The sequence below is a fragment of the Prinia subflava genome, chromosome 19 (genome assembly GCF_021018805.1).
Source record: "Prinia subflava isolate CZ2003 ecotype Zambia chromosome 19, Cam_Psub_1.2, whole genome shotgun sequence".
Lineage (NCBI taxonomy): Eukaryota > Metazoa > Chordata > Aves > Passeriformes > Cisticolidae > Prinia > Prinia subflava.
In genome coordinates this window covers 10,178,944-10,193,930 of record NC_086265.1, presented here as the reverse complement: position 1 = coordinate 10,193,930, position 14,987 = coordinate 10,178,944, and the positions used below count along the sequence as shown (strand labels likewise).

General features: G+C 43.8%; 1 protein-coding gene across 2 annotated transcripts in view; it reads left to right on the top strand.

Moving 5' to 3' along the window:
* The window catches only part of GCN1 (GCN1 activator of EIF2AK4), a 38,406-nt gene that overhangs the window by 3,913 nt on the left and 19,506 nt on the right, over window positions 1-14,987 (top strand). For both annotated transcript variants that reach the window (XM_063415612.1, XM_063415611.1), the window contains exons 5-30: window positions 21-129; window positions 809-907; window positions 987-1,121; window positions 1,585-1,653; window positions 1,735-1,843; window positions 2,248-2,322; window positions 2,573-2,701; window positions 2,920-2,970; window positions 3,374-3,472; window positions 3,743-3,916; window positions 4,813-4,965; window positions 5,721-5,813; window positions 6,444-6,519; window positions 6,669-6,828; window positions 7,480-7,669; window positions 7,787-7,911; window positions 8,235-8,413; window positions 8,570-8,663; window positions 9,127-9,240; window positions 9,425-9,623; window positions 10,085-10,240; window positions 12,701-12,882; window positions 13,111-13,191; window positions 13,637-13,780; window positions 14,473-14,600; window positions 14,780-14,969. In XM_063415612.1, the coding sequence (XP_063271682.1) occupies window positions 21-129; window positions 809-907; window positions 987-1,121; window positions 1,585-1,653; window positions 1,735-1,843; window positions 2,248-2,322; window positions 2,573-2,701; window positions 2,920-2,970; window positions 3,374-3,472; window positions 3,743-3,916; window positions 4,813-4,965; window positions 5,721-5,813; window positions 6,444-6,519; window positions 6,669-6,828; window positions 7,480-7,669; window positions 7,787-7,911; window positions 8,235-8,413; window positions 8,570-8,663; window positions 9,127-9,240; window positions 9,425-9,623; window positions 10,085-10,240; window positions 12,701-12,882; window positions 13,111-13,191; window positions 13,637-13,780; window positions 14,473-14,600; window positions 14,780-14,969 (3,313 nt within the window). The remainder of the gene's footprint in view (window positions 1-20; window positions 130-808; window positions 908-986; window positions 1,122-1,584; window positions 1,654-1,734; window positions 1,844-2,247; window positions 2,323-2,572; window positions 2,702-2,919; window positions 2,971-3,373; window positions 3,473-3,742; window positions 3,917-4,812; window positions 4,966-5,720; window positions 5,814-6,443; window positions 6,520-6,668; window positions 6,829-7,479; window positions 7,670-7,786; window positions 7,912-8,234; window positions 8,414-8,569; window positions 8,664-9,126; window positions 9,241-9,424; window positions 9,624-10,084; window positions 10,241-12,700; window positions 12,883-13,110; window positions 13,192-13,636; window positions 13,781-14,472; window positions 14,601-14,779; window positions 14,970-14,987) is intronic.

Sequence of the window (14,987 nt, the reverse complement as noted above, 5' to 3'; positions counted from 1 at the left end):
CTCTCCTGTTTGTACAACAGCAAGAGCAGTGGATCTGCAGCTCTGCTGGCACTCTCCTGGACATGCCTGCTTGTACGCACAGTCTTTCCAACACCTGACAAGAGACAGGGAGAAACGTGGAAAAAACTGGTAGGTTCTTCAAGGTTTGCAGAAATAACTGGTAGGATCTTCAAGGTTTGCCGAAATATCCCATCACAGATATGGACTTAAATATTTCTAATGTGTTTAAGTTGCTGCAGTGTTGCAAACAATTCTGAATGTAACTGAAAACACCAAGTTAGAATCCAGGTTTAGAGGGGGATTTGATGTATTGTGATCTCCCCTGTTCCCCTGGAGAAAGCAGGAGGTGTATAAAGAGTAAGTGGAGCAGTCTTGCACCTATGCAGTTGCTCTGCTTACAGAGATGGCTACTGGTGCCTCTGAGGGGCATCTGCAGTGTGGCATGAAGTCCTTGTGCCTCCCGTGAAATATCTCTGTATGATACTCTCATAGAGTGTCAAGGAGCTTTTGCCTTCCTTTCACTTCCTTTACACAAATGTGCAACTGTGTTCGTAGCACACTGGGATATAGCTGGAACAGATTTTAAGAGCTGTAATCTGTTTTCAGTGTTTCCAAAACCATAGGCATGGTTCTGCTCAGAGGTGTGGGATGAAATCAAAGGCAGCTTGTTGGAAGAAATTTGATGATCTAAAGACTTAAGCAGTTTCAGCTAATCTTTGACAATCATTGACATTTGGCATGTCTTGTTTGATAAGAGCTCTCTGAGAAGCAGATGCATAAAGGTTTTTTTGGCCGTTGCCTTTGGCAGGTGGAGGTTCAGTGTTTGCTCCTTTTGGAAGTCCTGGGAGGCTCTCACAAGCAGGCAGTGAATGGGGCTGTGAAGAAGCTGAACAGGCTGTGGAAAGAGGTGATGTATATATTATGTGCCATATTCTACAGCTGTTCTGTTCTGTGGTGTTAATGTGCCTTGCTTTTTTTCTCTTAAGAACCAGGATCTGGTGGATCAGTACCTATCTGTCATTCTTGGGCTTGAACCAAACCAGAGTTATGCTGCAATGCTGGGACTTGTGGTGCAGTTTTGCACAGCCCAGAAGGAGATGGATATTATTAAACGATACAAGGTAAATCTGTTGTACAGCTTTTTTGTGAGGGAATAAGAAGCATCACCTGTTATCATCAAGATGGGACTGAATAGATATCTTAGTGATATCTTACTTTGTATCTGCCCTGGTTCCACTGACTGTCAATTCAGTAGTCCTGCACTTCAGACTGGAGCAGCTGGGGTCTGTTTAGAGAGGTGCCAGATCTGTGGCTGTTTGGTGTTGCCTGTGCATTTCTGTGGATGTCCAGCATACAGCTTCCTGCCTTGTCCCTGTTGTGGGAATGCAAGGCAGCATGTAGCTCTCGGTGTGGTTTAAGTGTTGGGCTCAGGGTAGAGCTGGGAGCACTGGTCTCTGTTTGGCTGGCTCATGGGAGGGTGGAAGGAAAGCTTTCAGAGGAGGAGGAGGTGGGGTGTCCAGCTTGGCACCTGATGGTGTGCCAGGAGCTGTGTACTGGTGTAATCTGGTGTTTCTGCTTGTTCAGAGTGCTCTCCTGGATTTCTACTTGAAGACCATCCTTATGAGCAAGACAAAGCCTCAGAAGCACGTGCTGGTGAGACAGTGCTTGGAGCTGCTTGTGGTGGTGTCCCACAGGCAGCACTGCCCTGTGCTGAGTGCCCTTTCCCCTCTGCAGGACAGCTGTTCTCCTCTGCTTCGCTACATGTCCCACGCCGAGTTCAAGGACTCTGTTTTGCCAACTCTGCAGAAGTCCCTGCTGCGGAGCCCTGAGAATGTAATTGAAAGTGAGTCTGTCATCTCTGCATTGCTCTGTCAAAGAGCCTAAATCCTTAGCGCTCTGGAGGTGTTGGGGCAGTGTCACTTTGGGCTGTGCTTGTGGTCCCTGAGTGCAGGCAGCACTGTCTGGCATCCAAGGGTTAGATGTGGAGAAGCAACATTTGTGGTGTGATCTCAAGTGCCAGGGTATGTGATAGCTACTGTTTGCACTGAGGACAGGATTTCACAGCTGAGTGCCAAGAATAATCCTGAATTATTCTGTTCACTGGGCATCAATTTCAATTTTTTTTTTTTATTCCTACTCCTTACTGCCCTGTCTGCTCTTGATGTGAACTGTGGGGAAGCGTGTAATAAAATGCTAATGGCATTTCACATTTTGTTAAGTAATTGTTTTTATCTCTTATGTTGTCAGCAATCTCTTGCTTGCTCGTATCTGTGAACCTGGATCTTAGCCAGTATGCTCTAGACATTGTGAAAGGACTGGCCAGTAAGTACTCTCACTTCTGGAGGGAATTATGAATTCAGAATAAAGCCTTCTGCAACTTTCTGGCTGTACCCACAATGACTTGATTGCTGGTGAAAAGGTTGTTTTAGGTGGGAGGGGGATGATGCTGGAACTGGAATAGTTCACATGATGATTCCAGAAGCTGCATTAAGCCACATGTAAAGATAATTCTTACTTGCTGTTTTTATGCCATTTGTTGTAAGGATCTCTTAGCTCACGTGTTATTTCCTAGGTCATCTGAAATCCAACAGTGTGCAGCTGATGGATGAAGCAGTTGTGGCATTAAAGAACTTGGCTCGGCAGTGCAGCGATCCTTCGGCTGTGGAGTCACTGGGCAGGCACCTTTTTGCCATCTTAGGAGGTAAATTGTAGGATAAGCAGTGGGGTGAATCAAGGTTTGACAGGCTCAAAGAGTTCTGTGCATTGTATTTTCTGTTCTCTTTACTGCCTGTATGGAAGGGGTGGCTCAGCCTGGATCAGGGATAATGGGGCAAGCTTTTGTGTTTTGGAGGGGATTCTTAACGTAACACAGAGCTGTTGCATGTAATCCCCTGTCACCTTTGTGGTTTTTGTTGGCAGGCTCAGAGGGGAAGCTGACAGTTGTTGCTCAGAAGATGAGTGTCCTTTCAGGTGAGGATCCTAGAAGAAAGCTGCTTCTCTGGTGGAAGAAATTGAGCAGAAGAGTGAATGGAAGGGATGTGTGCCTCAGCCTTCAGGATTTCCTGCCTGTCACTCTAAATTTGCTGTAGTTGAAGCCATAGAAGGTGCTGGATACATCCCAGTTCCTGACTTTCTATTCAAAGAAAATAATTGGCTGGTAGGCCAAAAATTTTATTCAATGAAGGTGACTTGCACCCAGAGCGAAAATGAAGACAGAGGTCTGACAGTGTGATACACGGTGGATGTGATACCCAGATGTAGTGACAAGAAGGAGATGTCTGTGCAAGGATTGAAGTGTGAAGGGTCGTTCTTGATTGGTTTTAGATGTTTTGCTGGTAGTTTGGGAATTACTGAGAGAAGTTTGTCCTTTCAGGGATTGGCAGCCTTAGTCACCATGTGGTTTCTGGACCCTCCAGCCAAGCTCTGAGTGCAACTATGGCTGAGCTTTTCATCCCTTTCCTGCAACAAGAAGGTGAGACCTCTGCCTTTTTCCTGGGTTTGCTAAGCTGATTTCATCTTGAGCTGGATTTTCACATAGTTATTCAGGATAAATCTGGGTTCTTGCCTGCTGTCTTACAGAATCTGTTGCCCTGTTTTGATGAGCAACCCCATGGAGACTGTGCTGTGCCTGTTAGGAGCACGTGTTCTTTTCCTGCATCCTGATTTTGTTAGCTGCTTTCTATTTTATGTTCTGTTCTTTCTGCAATTGCTGAACTGATGTGAGCTCTGTGATTCTCTCCAGTCCATGAAGGCACATTGGTTCATGCAGTTTCTGTCCTGGCTCTTTGGTGTGTTCGGTTCACCACGGAAGTTCCTAAAAAGCTGGTAGAATGGCTAAAGAAAGCCTTCAGCCTTAAAACCTCGACCTCAGCGGTGAGACATGCCTACCTGCAGTGCATGCTAGCCTCCTTCAAAGGTAAGACTGGGCAGCTGTTAATAACTCTTGGCTGTGGGGCTTAGGAGGAGAGTTACTAATCTTTGTACTTCCTGATATAGAGAGCTGTGCAGATTAGGAAGATTTTGTAAGGCAGTTTCTGTTAACTGTTCCTCTTCATGTTTCTCCTTAAACTCTCCTTTGCCTTCAAGTTTATAAAGATGGTTTGTTTCCTTGTATAACTAAAATCACTGCCCATCATGGTGTCTTTCATAGATCTCAAAGAAATTTTTGAATGCTTTATTTTTGTCTTACACCTAAATTGTAAGGTTCTAGCTCAGGAGCCATACTTTTGTTTTATGTAGCACTCAGCACAGTGGGATCTTGGTCTCTGGCTGTGACTCTTTGAAATTTTTAAAAAAATTACTGTGTTTGAAATTAAGAACTCGAGGACTTGTTCCTTTTGGTGATCCTCTGCAGATTTACATCTGTTGGCCCTGCCCCCTTTGACTGCAGCATTTCATCCATATTTGTAGACCTCTGGGATTCCTTAACTTCTGAATGTTTGAAGTGAAACAGATGGTCATGGCTTGCCAGGAACTTGCTTTCCCTCTCTCAGGGAAACATTAATCTTTGAAGTCAGACTTCCTGTGATTTGAAATAATTCCTTTAATGTAACTGAATTAGCATTTTCTTTTTTATCCTATGAATAGAAACTTAAACTGTTGAGATGGGACTGTTCTGTTTGTGAGGAAAGGACTGAAGGGGTTGCCATTGAGCTTTTCATAGTTGCAACTTAGTGATAGTCATTGGCAAATACTTGGGGAGATTCAGCCTTCCCAGCGTGTGTCTGATTCCTTTCCTTGTCTCATGGCAGGTACCTGGGTTGTAAAGTGAGAATCCTGCTGGTTTGTAATGTGTCTCTTTTGTCCCCTCAGGTGACACATTATTGCAGGGAATGGACTTGCTGCCGATGCTGATCCAGACGGTAGAAAAAGCAGCATCTCAAAGTACTCAGGTTCCCATGGTAACTGAAGGAGTTGCTGCAGCTTTATTGATCTGCAGGATGTCTGTAATCGAGGGACAAACTGGTAAGGTCAAAAAACAGCTGGCAGAACCCAATACAAACAGGTTCTGAGGGTTAACACTTCTTGACAGTGTGCAGGAGATAATATTTCCTAATTTGTGTATAGTTTCTACATAATCATTGGTATTCTATAAACCAATGAAAGATTAATTACCATCTTTTTGATTTATATCACTGTTCTTACTCTTCCATGGCTTTGCAAATTCCAGCTTCCATTTGCATAGGAAGCTCTTTATTCTTCTTTATTCTAATAGGAGATGTTCACCCTGACCTTACATGGTCAGATTTGACTGATGCATTGGAAGTATTACTTGATTGTTATTTGGGTAGGGTTTTAACAAACCTTTGGAAAGCATAGGGACTGGAATTCTGTCTCCCATCAGAGGATATTACAAGAGCTCTCTGAGTTCATACGTCTGCCAGGATATAAAATTAGGTGTGTTCTACCAAAAGCAACACACTACTTCCCTCCTCCTCTTTATTTCTAGGAAGGCTGAGGTGAAAGGAAAGATTGAGGTGAACCAGACTTTACATTTCACACATATAAGTCAGAGAAAGGTGTTTTTTTGTCAGCTGGTGTTTTTTGGGCATTTATAGTTCTGAATGAGAGAAGTGAGAGGCTTTAAAATTGAAGACAAGTAAGGCTAGAAGTAACTTGAGGGATTTCAGGAGAAAGAGTTCTACTGTATTTTGTGTGCACTGATGAGTTCTGACTTATTTTGAAACATCCTTGATGGACATCTGTTCTTTTCCTGTCAGAGTCTAAGCTGAGTGGTTTCTGGCAGCTGATTTTGGATGAGAGAAAACAAATTTTTACATCTGAGAAGTTTTTGCAATCTGCGTCAGAGGAAGGTAAATTGGCAGTTACTGTATATCCAGTTGCTGTTTAACTGTGTTTCTTAGTACTTGACAAGAACTAATGTTGTTAGCCCTGTTCTATGATCCTTGGAGGATACAGTTCCAGATTAAAATGAGCTGTGTACTCCTCAGAAGTACATCTACACTAGCTGTAGTCTAAGCTTGAAAATGATTCAATTTATTTCTTCATGAACTTGAGTTATCACTCATTTATCATTCCAAATGGTAAAGAAATGGAAGGGCCTTGTGACAGCTGACAGTACCCATTTCATTGCCACTGAAGCCATTTTGGCAGGACTCAGGAATTAACAGAACAGAAGCACTGAGCGTGGTGTTTATAATTTGCTTTGCTTTGTCAACTTAGACCAAAATAGGTCACACACAATGGTCAGGAAAACTGTGCTGGGATCCAGCTAACAACATTTCAATGAACTCATGGTTCGGTTCCCAGTCTTAGCAGATCTGAGTTGGATTTGTCTCTCGCTTCAATGAGAAGATTATGTAGAGGCTCATTTCGGGGAGCTATTTTAATGTGTCCCGCTTGCTCTTCATTTGTTTTCAGGTAAAAAAATGTGTTTCCTTACGAAGTCTCATGCTGTTTTAAATATTTGTCTTTTCCCCCAGCCATGTGTACAGTGCTGCAGCTGACAGAGCGCCTGCTCTTGGATCATGCACAGCGGCTGCCTGAAAGCAAAGTTCAGTACGTACGGTGACTCACTGTCCCCAGTCCCTGTCCGACCCCAGAGTGTTGCTGTGGGCACTGGGGGGTGGGCATGGAAGCAGAGCTCCTGATGCCTCTGTGTGCCCTTGGTTGCCTCCCTGGCTAAGCCCGTGTGTCTGTGTTTGCAGGCAGTACCACCGTGCCCTGGTGGCCGTGCTGCTGAGCCGCACCTGGCATGTCCGCAGGCAGGCACACCAGACAGTGAAGAAGCTCTTGTCCTCTCTGGGAGGGTACAAGCTGGCCTATGGGCTTTTGGAGGAGCTCAAAGTGGTTCTCAGTTCCCATAAGGTGAGTAGCCAATGAGTGTCTGCTCAGACAGAGGTTTGAGGGGTGCCAGTCACCTCCCTGCTCTAGGTTTGCTGTTAGCATTGACATCCAGCCTGATGTGAACAGGATTTCAGATCCAGATGATCTCCTGGAATGCCACTTGCTACTGAATTACTGCATATTACACTATCAATGTCTGGGATATGCCTAGTCTTCCTTACAGACATGGAAAAGACATATTCAAAATGTTTTGGGGAGGAAGCTGTAGCTTTCCAGGTATTTTTATTATTTTAATGCATATTTAATCTCTGCTGAAAGACCGAGTGCTTCATTCCTTTTTTTGTATCTTGGTTCTTTGGCCCTGGCTTATAGACTGCAGAAGTTGGACATACTGTTCCCAGCCAGCTGGCTCAATATTTTCCAGAATCTTTGCCAGAAGTGATTATTTTAGTTTTATTTTAGCTCAGCTTTCCAAATCCAGTATAGTCCTGCATTCCTAATCTTCTTGTCACTGTCATCCCTGTGCTTTGGTTTTACAGCTGTTACCCTGTATCCCGTTCTTTCCTTTGAAAGCTTCAGGTTTTTGGTACTGACAGGGAGATGGCATTCAGCCTGGTGTTACTGTGGGGAAGTGTGCTCGGGTCTCAGGAGGGTTTGGTGTTGTCTGTTCAGATTCTGCCTCACGAGGTGCTGGTGACAGAGGCGGGAGAGCTGTCGGAGCTGGGAAGGACGTACATTCCCCCTCGTGTGCTGCATGAGGCCCTCTGTGTCATCTCCAGTGTGGCAGGGCTGGATGTGGACTCCTTTGAGCCAGAGAAGCTGGCCCTGGAGATGCTGCTGGTGAGCCATCATCCATCTGTAGGTAAGTGCAGGGGATAAGACTCTCATGGCCAGTGTATGACTTTTTATTGTACATTTTTGTTTTGTTGTGCCAGCAACCTGCTTCATGTTTATTACGCTCATTTATTCTTCTTGCTAGTGGCAGTGCAGCCAGGACTTTGGCCAGCCCTCCTCATTAAGATGAAGATAGACCCCAAAGACTTCATTACCAAACACCTGAATGACATCTTACCCAGGATCACCACCTACACTCCGGAGAACCAGGTGATAAACTGCTTTCCTTGTGCTGGTTTTGGGAGATGTCTTGGAGGAGTTCAGTACTAACTGGTCTATTAGGAAGGAGAGCTTTCTAAAAGGTGGGGAAGAGGGAGGTTAAATGAGAATGTCTCTGGGAAAATGAGGTGGGATTTCCTCACTTTAAGAGGAAAGGAATGTACAAGCAACTGAGTAGAATTTTAGATAAGATTCAAGTACCTACTGAAAAATGAATTGGGGATTGGAATGTAGTGGCTGGCTCAGCACAGCATACTTCTTGGAGACAATTTGAAGCAAGACTGATTATGTTTTTTCCTTCATTTTCCTGACAGTCATCTATGAATGCAGTGGGGTCTCTCTCCCTGCTTTCACCTGGCAGAGTGCTCCCACAGCTCATCAGCACTGTCTCAGCATCAATGGAGAATCCAGCTCTGTGCCAGGTTACTCGAGAGGAATTTGCCATCATGAAGACACCAGAGGGAGAACTGTACGACAAATCTATAATACAGAGGTAACTCTTCATTTCTTTGTGCATCTGGGGATTGATATTCTTGCCAGTGGGTGACTGGGTGTGTCAGCCGCTCTTTCTGCACAGAAGTTGCTGGATTTTTATGCCTGGTCCTTACTCCAGAGCAGTGCTGATTCTTTCTATACTTTTCCTTCTCAGTGCTCAACAGGATAGTATGAAAAAGGCTAACATGAAGAGGGAGAACAAAGCTTATTCCTTCAAGGAACAAATCATTGAGCTGGAGCTGAAGGAGGTGAGTTGATGGAAAAAGGAATTCCAGGCTGGTCAGAATCTTCACTGCAAAATTGTTCCTTGGCAAGTGACATATGTATGGAAAGACTCTCTGAACTACTTGAAATACTTCTATCTGTATGTATCTCATTTTTTAAACAAAGGTTGACTTCTTTTCGCTCTGGAGAGAGTGACATGCCATCATCACCTGTGAATGAACTGGACAGCACTTTTTAATGACACCAAATAATTTGTGACCGATGTGGAGAAACTTAGGTTACATTGCTGAAAGAACACTTAAGTGTTGTTAACCTGCTGATTTCCATTTTGTGTCTTTACTCAAGAAGGATATACTTGGAAGGACATTTTGATACTGTTTTAAAAACAAATTGCAAAAAACCCTGTTTCCAACTTGCTTCTCTGACTAATTGAAGGGATGGTGTTTGTAGCTGCCAGATAATGATGACCATGGCTCTCTGTTGCAGGAGATTAAGAAGAAGAAGGGAATAAAGGATGAGGTGCAACTGACGAGCAAGCAGAAGGAGCTGATGCATGCACAGCTGGAAAGAGAGGCTCAGATAAGGAAACGGCTGAAGGAGGTGAGTTTTGGTTACATTTTTTGCCACCTCTGAAGCCACCATGACCCAAATCACTTTTGATAAAGAGAAAATGGTGAAGCAATAATTTATTTGTTTCTGTTATCAGAAATGAGATTTAACAAGATGATTTTTTTTCCTAGTGGAGGATTTTTTATGGTAATCTCTTGAATTGTTTCTCTTACAGCTTGATAATGAGCTGGAAACAGCTCTAGGACTCCTGGACACTGTTATAAAGAAAAAGCCTCCCGGTCTCACTCAGTACATCCCTGGTCTTATCAGTTCCTTCTTGCCACTTTTTCGATCTCCTTTGGCTGCTCCAAGGATTAAGAAGCCTTTTCTTTCCTTAGCTTCCTGTGTCATGCCTGCTCGACTGAAAACCTTTGGTGAGTATTTGCAGTTGATGTTTAAGGGCAGGGTGTGTCATTTTGGTGGTGGTGAAAATTCTTGCTCTTACAGACAGTGGATCATGACCATGTACCACAGAAAGCCAGGAGGAAAAATCATCTGGAACAGTGTTTAGGGAGATGCCTGATTTCTCAGAGATCCTACTGCCAGTTAGGACTGGCACCAAAGACAAAGACTTGTCTGGTCAGTGACCAGCTCTGAGGAGCAGCTGGTCACTGTGGGCCCATCTTCCCTGTGCAGAGTTTGGAGGGTGTGTGTTTAACTCACATGTGAAGAAATCTGTCCCCTTACAGCCCTGGCTTGGGCTTCCTGCTCTGAGCCTCTTTGCAGCCTGGGCTCTTGCCCAGAGCTTTGTTATGATTTTTGGGTCTGTGTTCCTGGGGCTTTTTCTCTAGAAAAATACTTTGGTTAAACCCTCTCATGGATTCTTTCACTCCAGGTACTCTAGTGAGCCATGTGACCTTGCGCCTGATGAAACCAGAGTGTGAATTAGATGAATCCTGGTGTCAGGAAGAGCTGCCTATTGCTCTCAACAGAGTGGTCAGTTTGCTGCATGCCCACACCATTCCCAGCCAAACCAGCAAGGGAGAGCCAGGTATGAAGTGTGGGAGATATGGTACATCCTGCTGACACTGCCCCTACCTCCAATAACTATGAGCTGGTTTAGTTTTCAGAGTTTATATTATATTTTGCAAGCAAAACTTCACTTTTTCTTTTTTACTTCGATAGCTGTTCATAGATATGGAAAACTTCGAGGGTTTTTTTCTGCTGGTAGTAGTAGAAGTGATGTTGCAACTATAATTAAGTGTGGAAATGAAATAACAGTATTTTTTCTTAAAATGGTCCATACAGAAATAATAGGAGTGAAATTAAGGCTCATCTTTGCCAAGGACAGCTCCTACCTTTCAACACTTCTTAGCATAAGGGATTCAGTGAGACTAATCGGAGGGACAGAATAATTGTTTGTTATCTGTGATCACAGCAGTGAAGTGCCCATGGCCTCTGCTTGTTTGCTGTGTGGTGCTGCAGTTCATGAATATTTTATACTGGCATGACTGTAGAAACACCAGTTCTCTCCACTCTGTAAAGGCAACCACCAATATTTTTACAGTGCAAGGTAATGATTTAAGTAAAACTTTTTTCTTGATTTTTTTTTCATTTTATTTCCTGGAGTTTAGTTTTAATTTACATTGCTTCCAGAATCTTCTTCACAGTGCAGTGCACAAGTACTTGTGCCACTTCACTGAAGATAAGAGTACAGAAGAGGAGGATTGGTGTGTGTCCTTTGAGGGCTGGGATGGCTTTGGCTGTCTCAGAGTGTTCTCTAGGAACAGAGATGGTTCACTTCACCCTGGCTTTGGAGCTATTCATCAAATAACCCAATCAAAAGCTGCTGTGGTAGATGATGTACATTTTTAAGGGAAATGTGGGATTCTGTTTGGTCCCTTAGCCCCATAGTTCAGTTCTCTTGCTGTTCAGTGGTGTGACTGTGGGACATGTCAGTGTCACAGCTGGCCAGTGGCCATTGGCCATGATCACTATTTCAGTGATGAACATCTCAGTGATCATTTGGTGTCTCCACTGTGCAATTCATTGCCATAGTAAGTGCATGTTCGTTAACATTTGAATCCTTTTCCAGGCTTATTTCCAGAAAATAGTGGAAATATTTTCAGTCCTTCAAGATTTCCTATATTGCTTAATTAAATTAATATCTAATTATTTTTTCCACTTTTACAAGACAAGGGTGGTAGTTCCCACAGCACAGTGTTGGACAAGTCATACTATATTCCCAAAGGATTTTTCCTCATTTTCAAAGTTCTTTAGCATGTACCTGTGTGATATGATTTAGTAGAGATTAATTTCTTAGGTTACTATGAGACCTAAGAGACACCATACCTCCTTATAATGTGGATGATAGAATTTATCATTCATTGCTGAAATGCCAAGATACATGCTATAATCTTTCTTGTGTTAGTCAATACCAGCTACTGTGTAAGTAGAACATTTTTCTTCTCAAATAAAGCTTTCTTCCTCCTGCTCTGTATAGAGGGACAGTGATTTAAGGCTAAAAACACCTGGCCAATAATTAAAAAATAAAAGAAAAGTGTAAAAGCAAACAGATACTGAGCAAACAGAGAGAAAAATCCCACATGAGAAATAGAGAGGGTTTTACTGAAGCTGTTCATGTTAAATAGGAGCTCAGAATGTGTTTGGGATTTAATATTTCTCCCTTGAACTACTTTTGCAGTATTTTTGCCCTACATAAGCTGACTAATACTGCAGTATTGTATCTGCAAAGCTCTTCATCTGCATTTAGAAATTGAAACTTGGGCATTCTCTGTCAGCACAGATAGGATATAGAAAGGAAATGTTTTCTGTAGACACATCGTACTTGACTATTAACTGGACTAATGAAGGACTGGAAGGGACATTTATTATATGCTGTGCCAAGGCCCTGTAGAAAGGAAAGAGCAAAATCTTTTAACAATGGGAATCCAAAAGCTTTAATTTTTCAAGGAGAGGAGTTGAAGCTTGCACCAGAATTAGAAGGACTTAATTCTCAAGGATCCAGCTGAAGGCTGGAATGACAGGTTAGCTGGGTTGGTAGGAAGTGTTTAAAGGAAATGGCAGCTGACAAACAGGGCTTTGCTTTGGGACTTTACAAGTGACTGTCTAATTCATTGAATTGTTTCAATTCCATTTACAGTATGTATTTCTATACTCTTGAGGCATTGGTAGTAATTTGGAATCCTAATGTGACTTTCAGTTGAAGCCAGGTAGAATCATAGAATCATTTAGGTTGGAAAAGACCCTTAAGATCATCAAGTCCTACCCTTAACCTAACACTGAAATGCCAAAAGTCACTGTTGAAGCTCCACTGTTGCTGCTGTTAAGTGGCAAATACTTAGGTTTATGCAGCATCTTTGTGCATGAGGCTGAAGCTTGGCCATATCTATTATGAGTTACTCAAGTGTACATTTTATACCAGTCAGTATTATCAACCAAGTCGTGGGAGGATCAGCTGTGTTCACAGGATGGTTTATCCTTTTCCCAGGTGCTGCCCCATTATCAGCTCCAGCATTTTCCTTAGTCTTTCCTCTCCTGAAGACGGTTATGACTGAGACACCCCATAACAGCGAGGACAAGGAAGAGTTCCTGGTCAAGATTCTGCAGATTCTTACAGTCCACGCTCAGCTGAGATCATCAGGAAATGGCCAGTCTTTGTTGGTGGATGAGGTGAGAGCTGTTGGGTCAGATGACCTCCTTCAGATAAGCCATGGGATAAAACAGCTGATGTGTAAACTGGACTAGGCAGATGATTTGTCCAAGTTAGAGTTAACTGTATAGGATTGCTGTGGGTTTTGGTGCTTGTCTAGCCCTAGGTTTTGACTGGGATTTTTTAAGGAGTGTCATACAAAGTCTTTTTCCTTCCCCCCCAACCCTTTTCTCCCCTCAACCTTTCAGAATGGCCCAGAGTTGCTGCCCCGCAGGGACATGCTGGTTCTGCTGACCCGGGTGATAGGAACGGGTTCTCCACGGTTACAGGTGAGTGCTCAGCTTCATAACCACAGTCAGGATTCTCCCTAAGTTTCATCAGCATCTAAATGAGGGAAAGGTACCATCTGGTTTAAATCTCTGGTGCTGCCGGTTTTCTTCTGTGTTTATGGTATTCTTGGATTAAAATGTCTGCGTCTTTTTTTCAGTGGGTTTTATTGCACCAAACATATTCTTTAGTCTTCCAGAGGTGACATTTTTTCTTTCTCTAACGCCTTGCACTGCCAGATAAGCTCAGTATTCTCTCCTCTGAGTGTTTGTAAGGGATGAGGTGGCAGAAAGGTCAATAATAAAAAGCAGACAGTTGGCCTGAACTTGTCACGTCTGGGTTTTGTCACTGTTCTTTGGGAATTTCTTCAGCTGTGACAACACTCAGCGCTTGCTTTGACAGCAGTTGAGGGTGTGTTGGAATGTGACCCTTGCTGTGCTGTTGTAGGTGTTGGCCTCGGAGGCTCTGACGGCGCTGTGCGCGAGCAGCAGCGGTGAGGACGGCTGTGCCTACGCCGAGCAGGAGGAGATTGATGTACTCCTGCAGGCCCTGCAGTCTCCGTGCATGAGTGTTCGAGATGCAGCTCTCAGGGTAGGTGGGAAGCATTCAGGGTCACACCAAATTCTTTAAGTTTTTGGGAGGTGAATATTCTCTAACACTTCGATGCAGAGCGGCTTCAGTTGTGATGCCAGGCTTTGGGCAGTGTGTCAGAGGCAGTCTGAACAATAATGCTCCAAGTCATGTTCTTTGTGCTGGATTTATCTGTAAAAACGAGTACTCTGGGTTTATCCACACCTTTGTTTCCTTAAAAGAGGTATAATTAGGACAGCTTAACACCTTCTGTTTACAATTGGATAGAACTTAGTCTTAAAGAGAGAAGCTGTCAAAAAATTTCTTGCTGTACTAGGCTTTGTTATTGGAAAGCTTCAGCCTTAGTCACTTCTGAGAACACAGAAAGAAAAACCTCAAGGGTGCTTGGTGTTCTTTGCCATGAAACAAATTCCAGTTTAGCCCACCTGAGCTGTCTCATCTGTACTTAGAAGCCAGAAGAGAATTTAGTCACCGGAGCCTCTCTGCAACCTGCCTGTGGAGCACTGTCCCACCATCTCAGCTACTAATAATAGGAAGTCCTTGAGCATCATAGGCAGTAGCAGGCACAAGCAAACGTGAATTTTGACACTTCCAACCACTGAGAGCTTGACTTTCCAGAAGTTTTAAGTGTTTTAAAGTGTTTATTTCTAAAAATCAGATCCTTGCACTAATTTTCCTGTTAACTAATTCAGGGACTGATGGAGCTACAGATGGTTCTGCCAACCCCAGACAGTGATGAGAAGAATGGACTGAACCTGTTGCGCCGCCTCTGGGTAGTGAAGTTTGACGTTGAGCATGAGGTTCAGAAGCTGGCAGAGAGGTAAGGGTTCTTCTTTGTTGATTGGGTTTTAGAGGGACCTCTTCTCTGCCCACGGCATGGAGCTGCACTCAGGGGCTTTGCCCCACAGCTGGAGGGCTGCTGTAGGTCACTCTAATTGTACATGTGGCAGTGGCTTCTCTGCTGAAGGGTGACCCATCACCTCTGTGTGTGTGCTGCAGGCTGTGGGAGTCCATGGGTTTGGAGCTGCAGCCTGACCTGTGCTCCCTGCTGATCAAAGATGTCATCTACCACGAAGAGGCAGTGCGACAGGCAGGGGCTGAGGCTCTTTCCAGAGCTGTAGCTCAGTACCGAAAGCGAGCAGCAGAGGTCATGAGCAAGCTCACAGAGATCTACCAGGAGAAGCTCTATGTAAGTACTCTTGCCTGA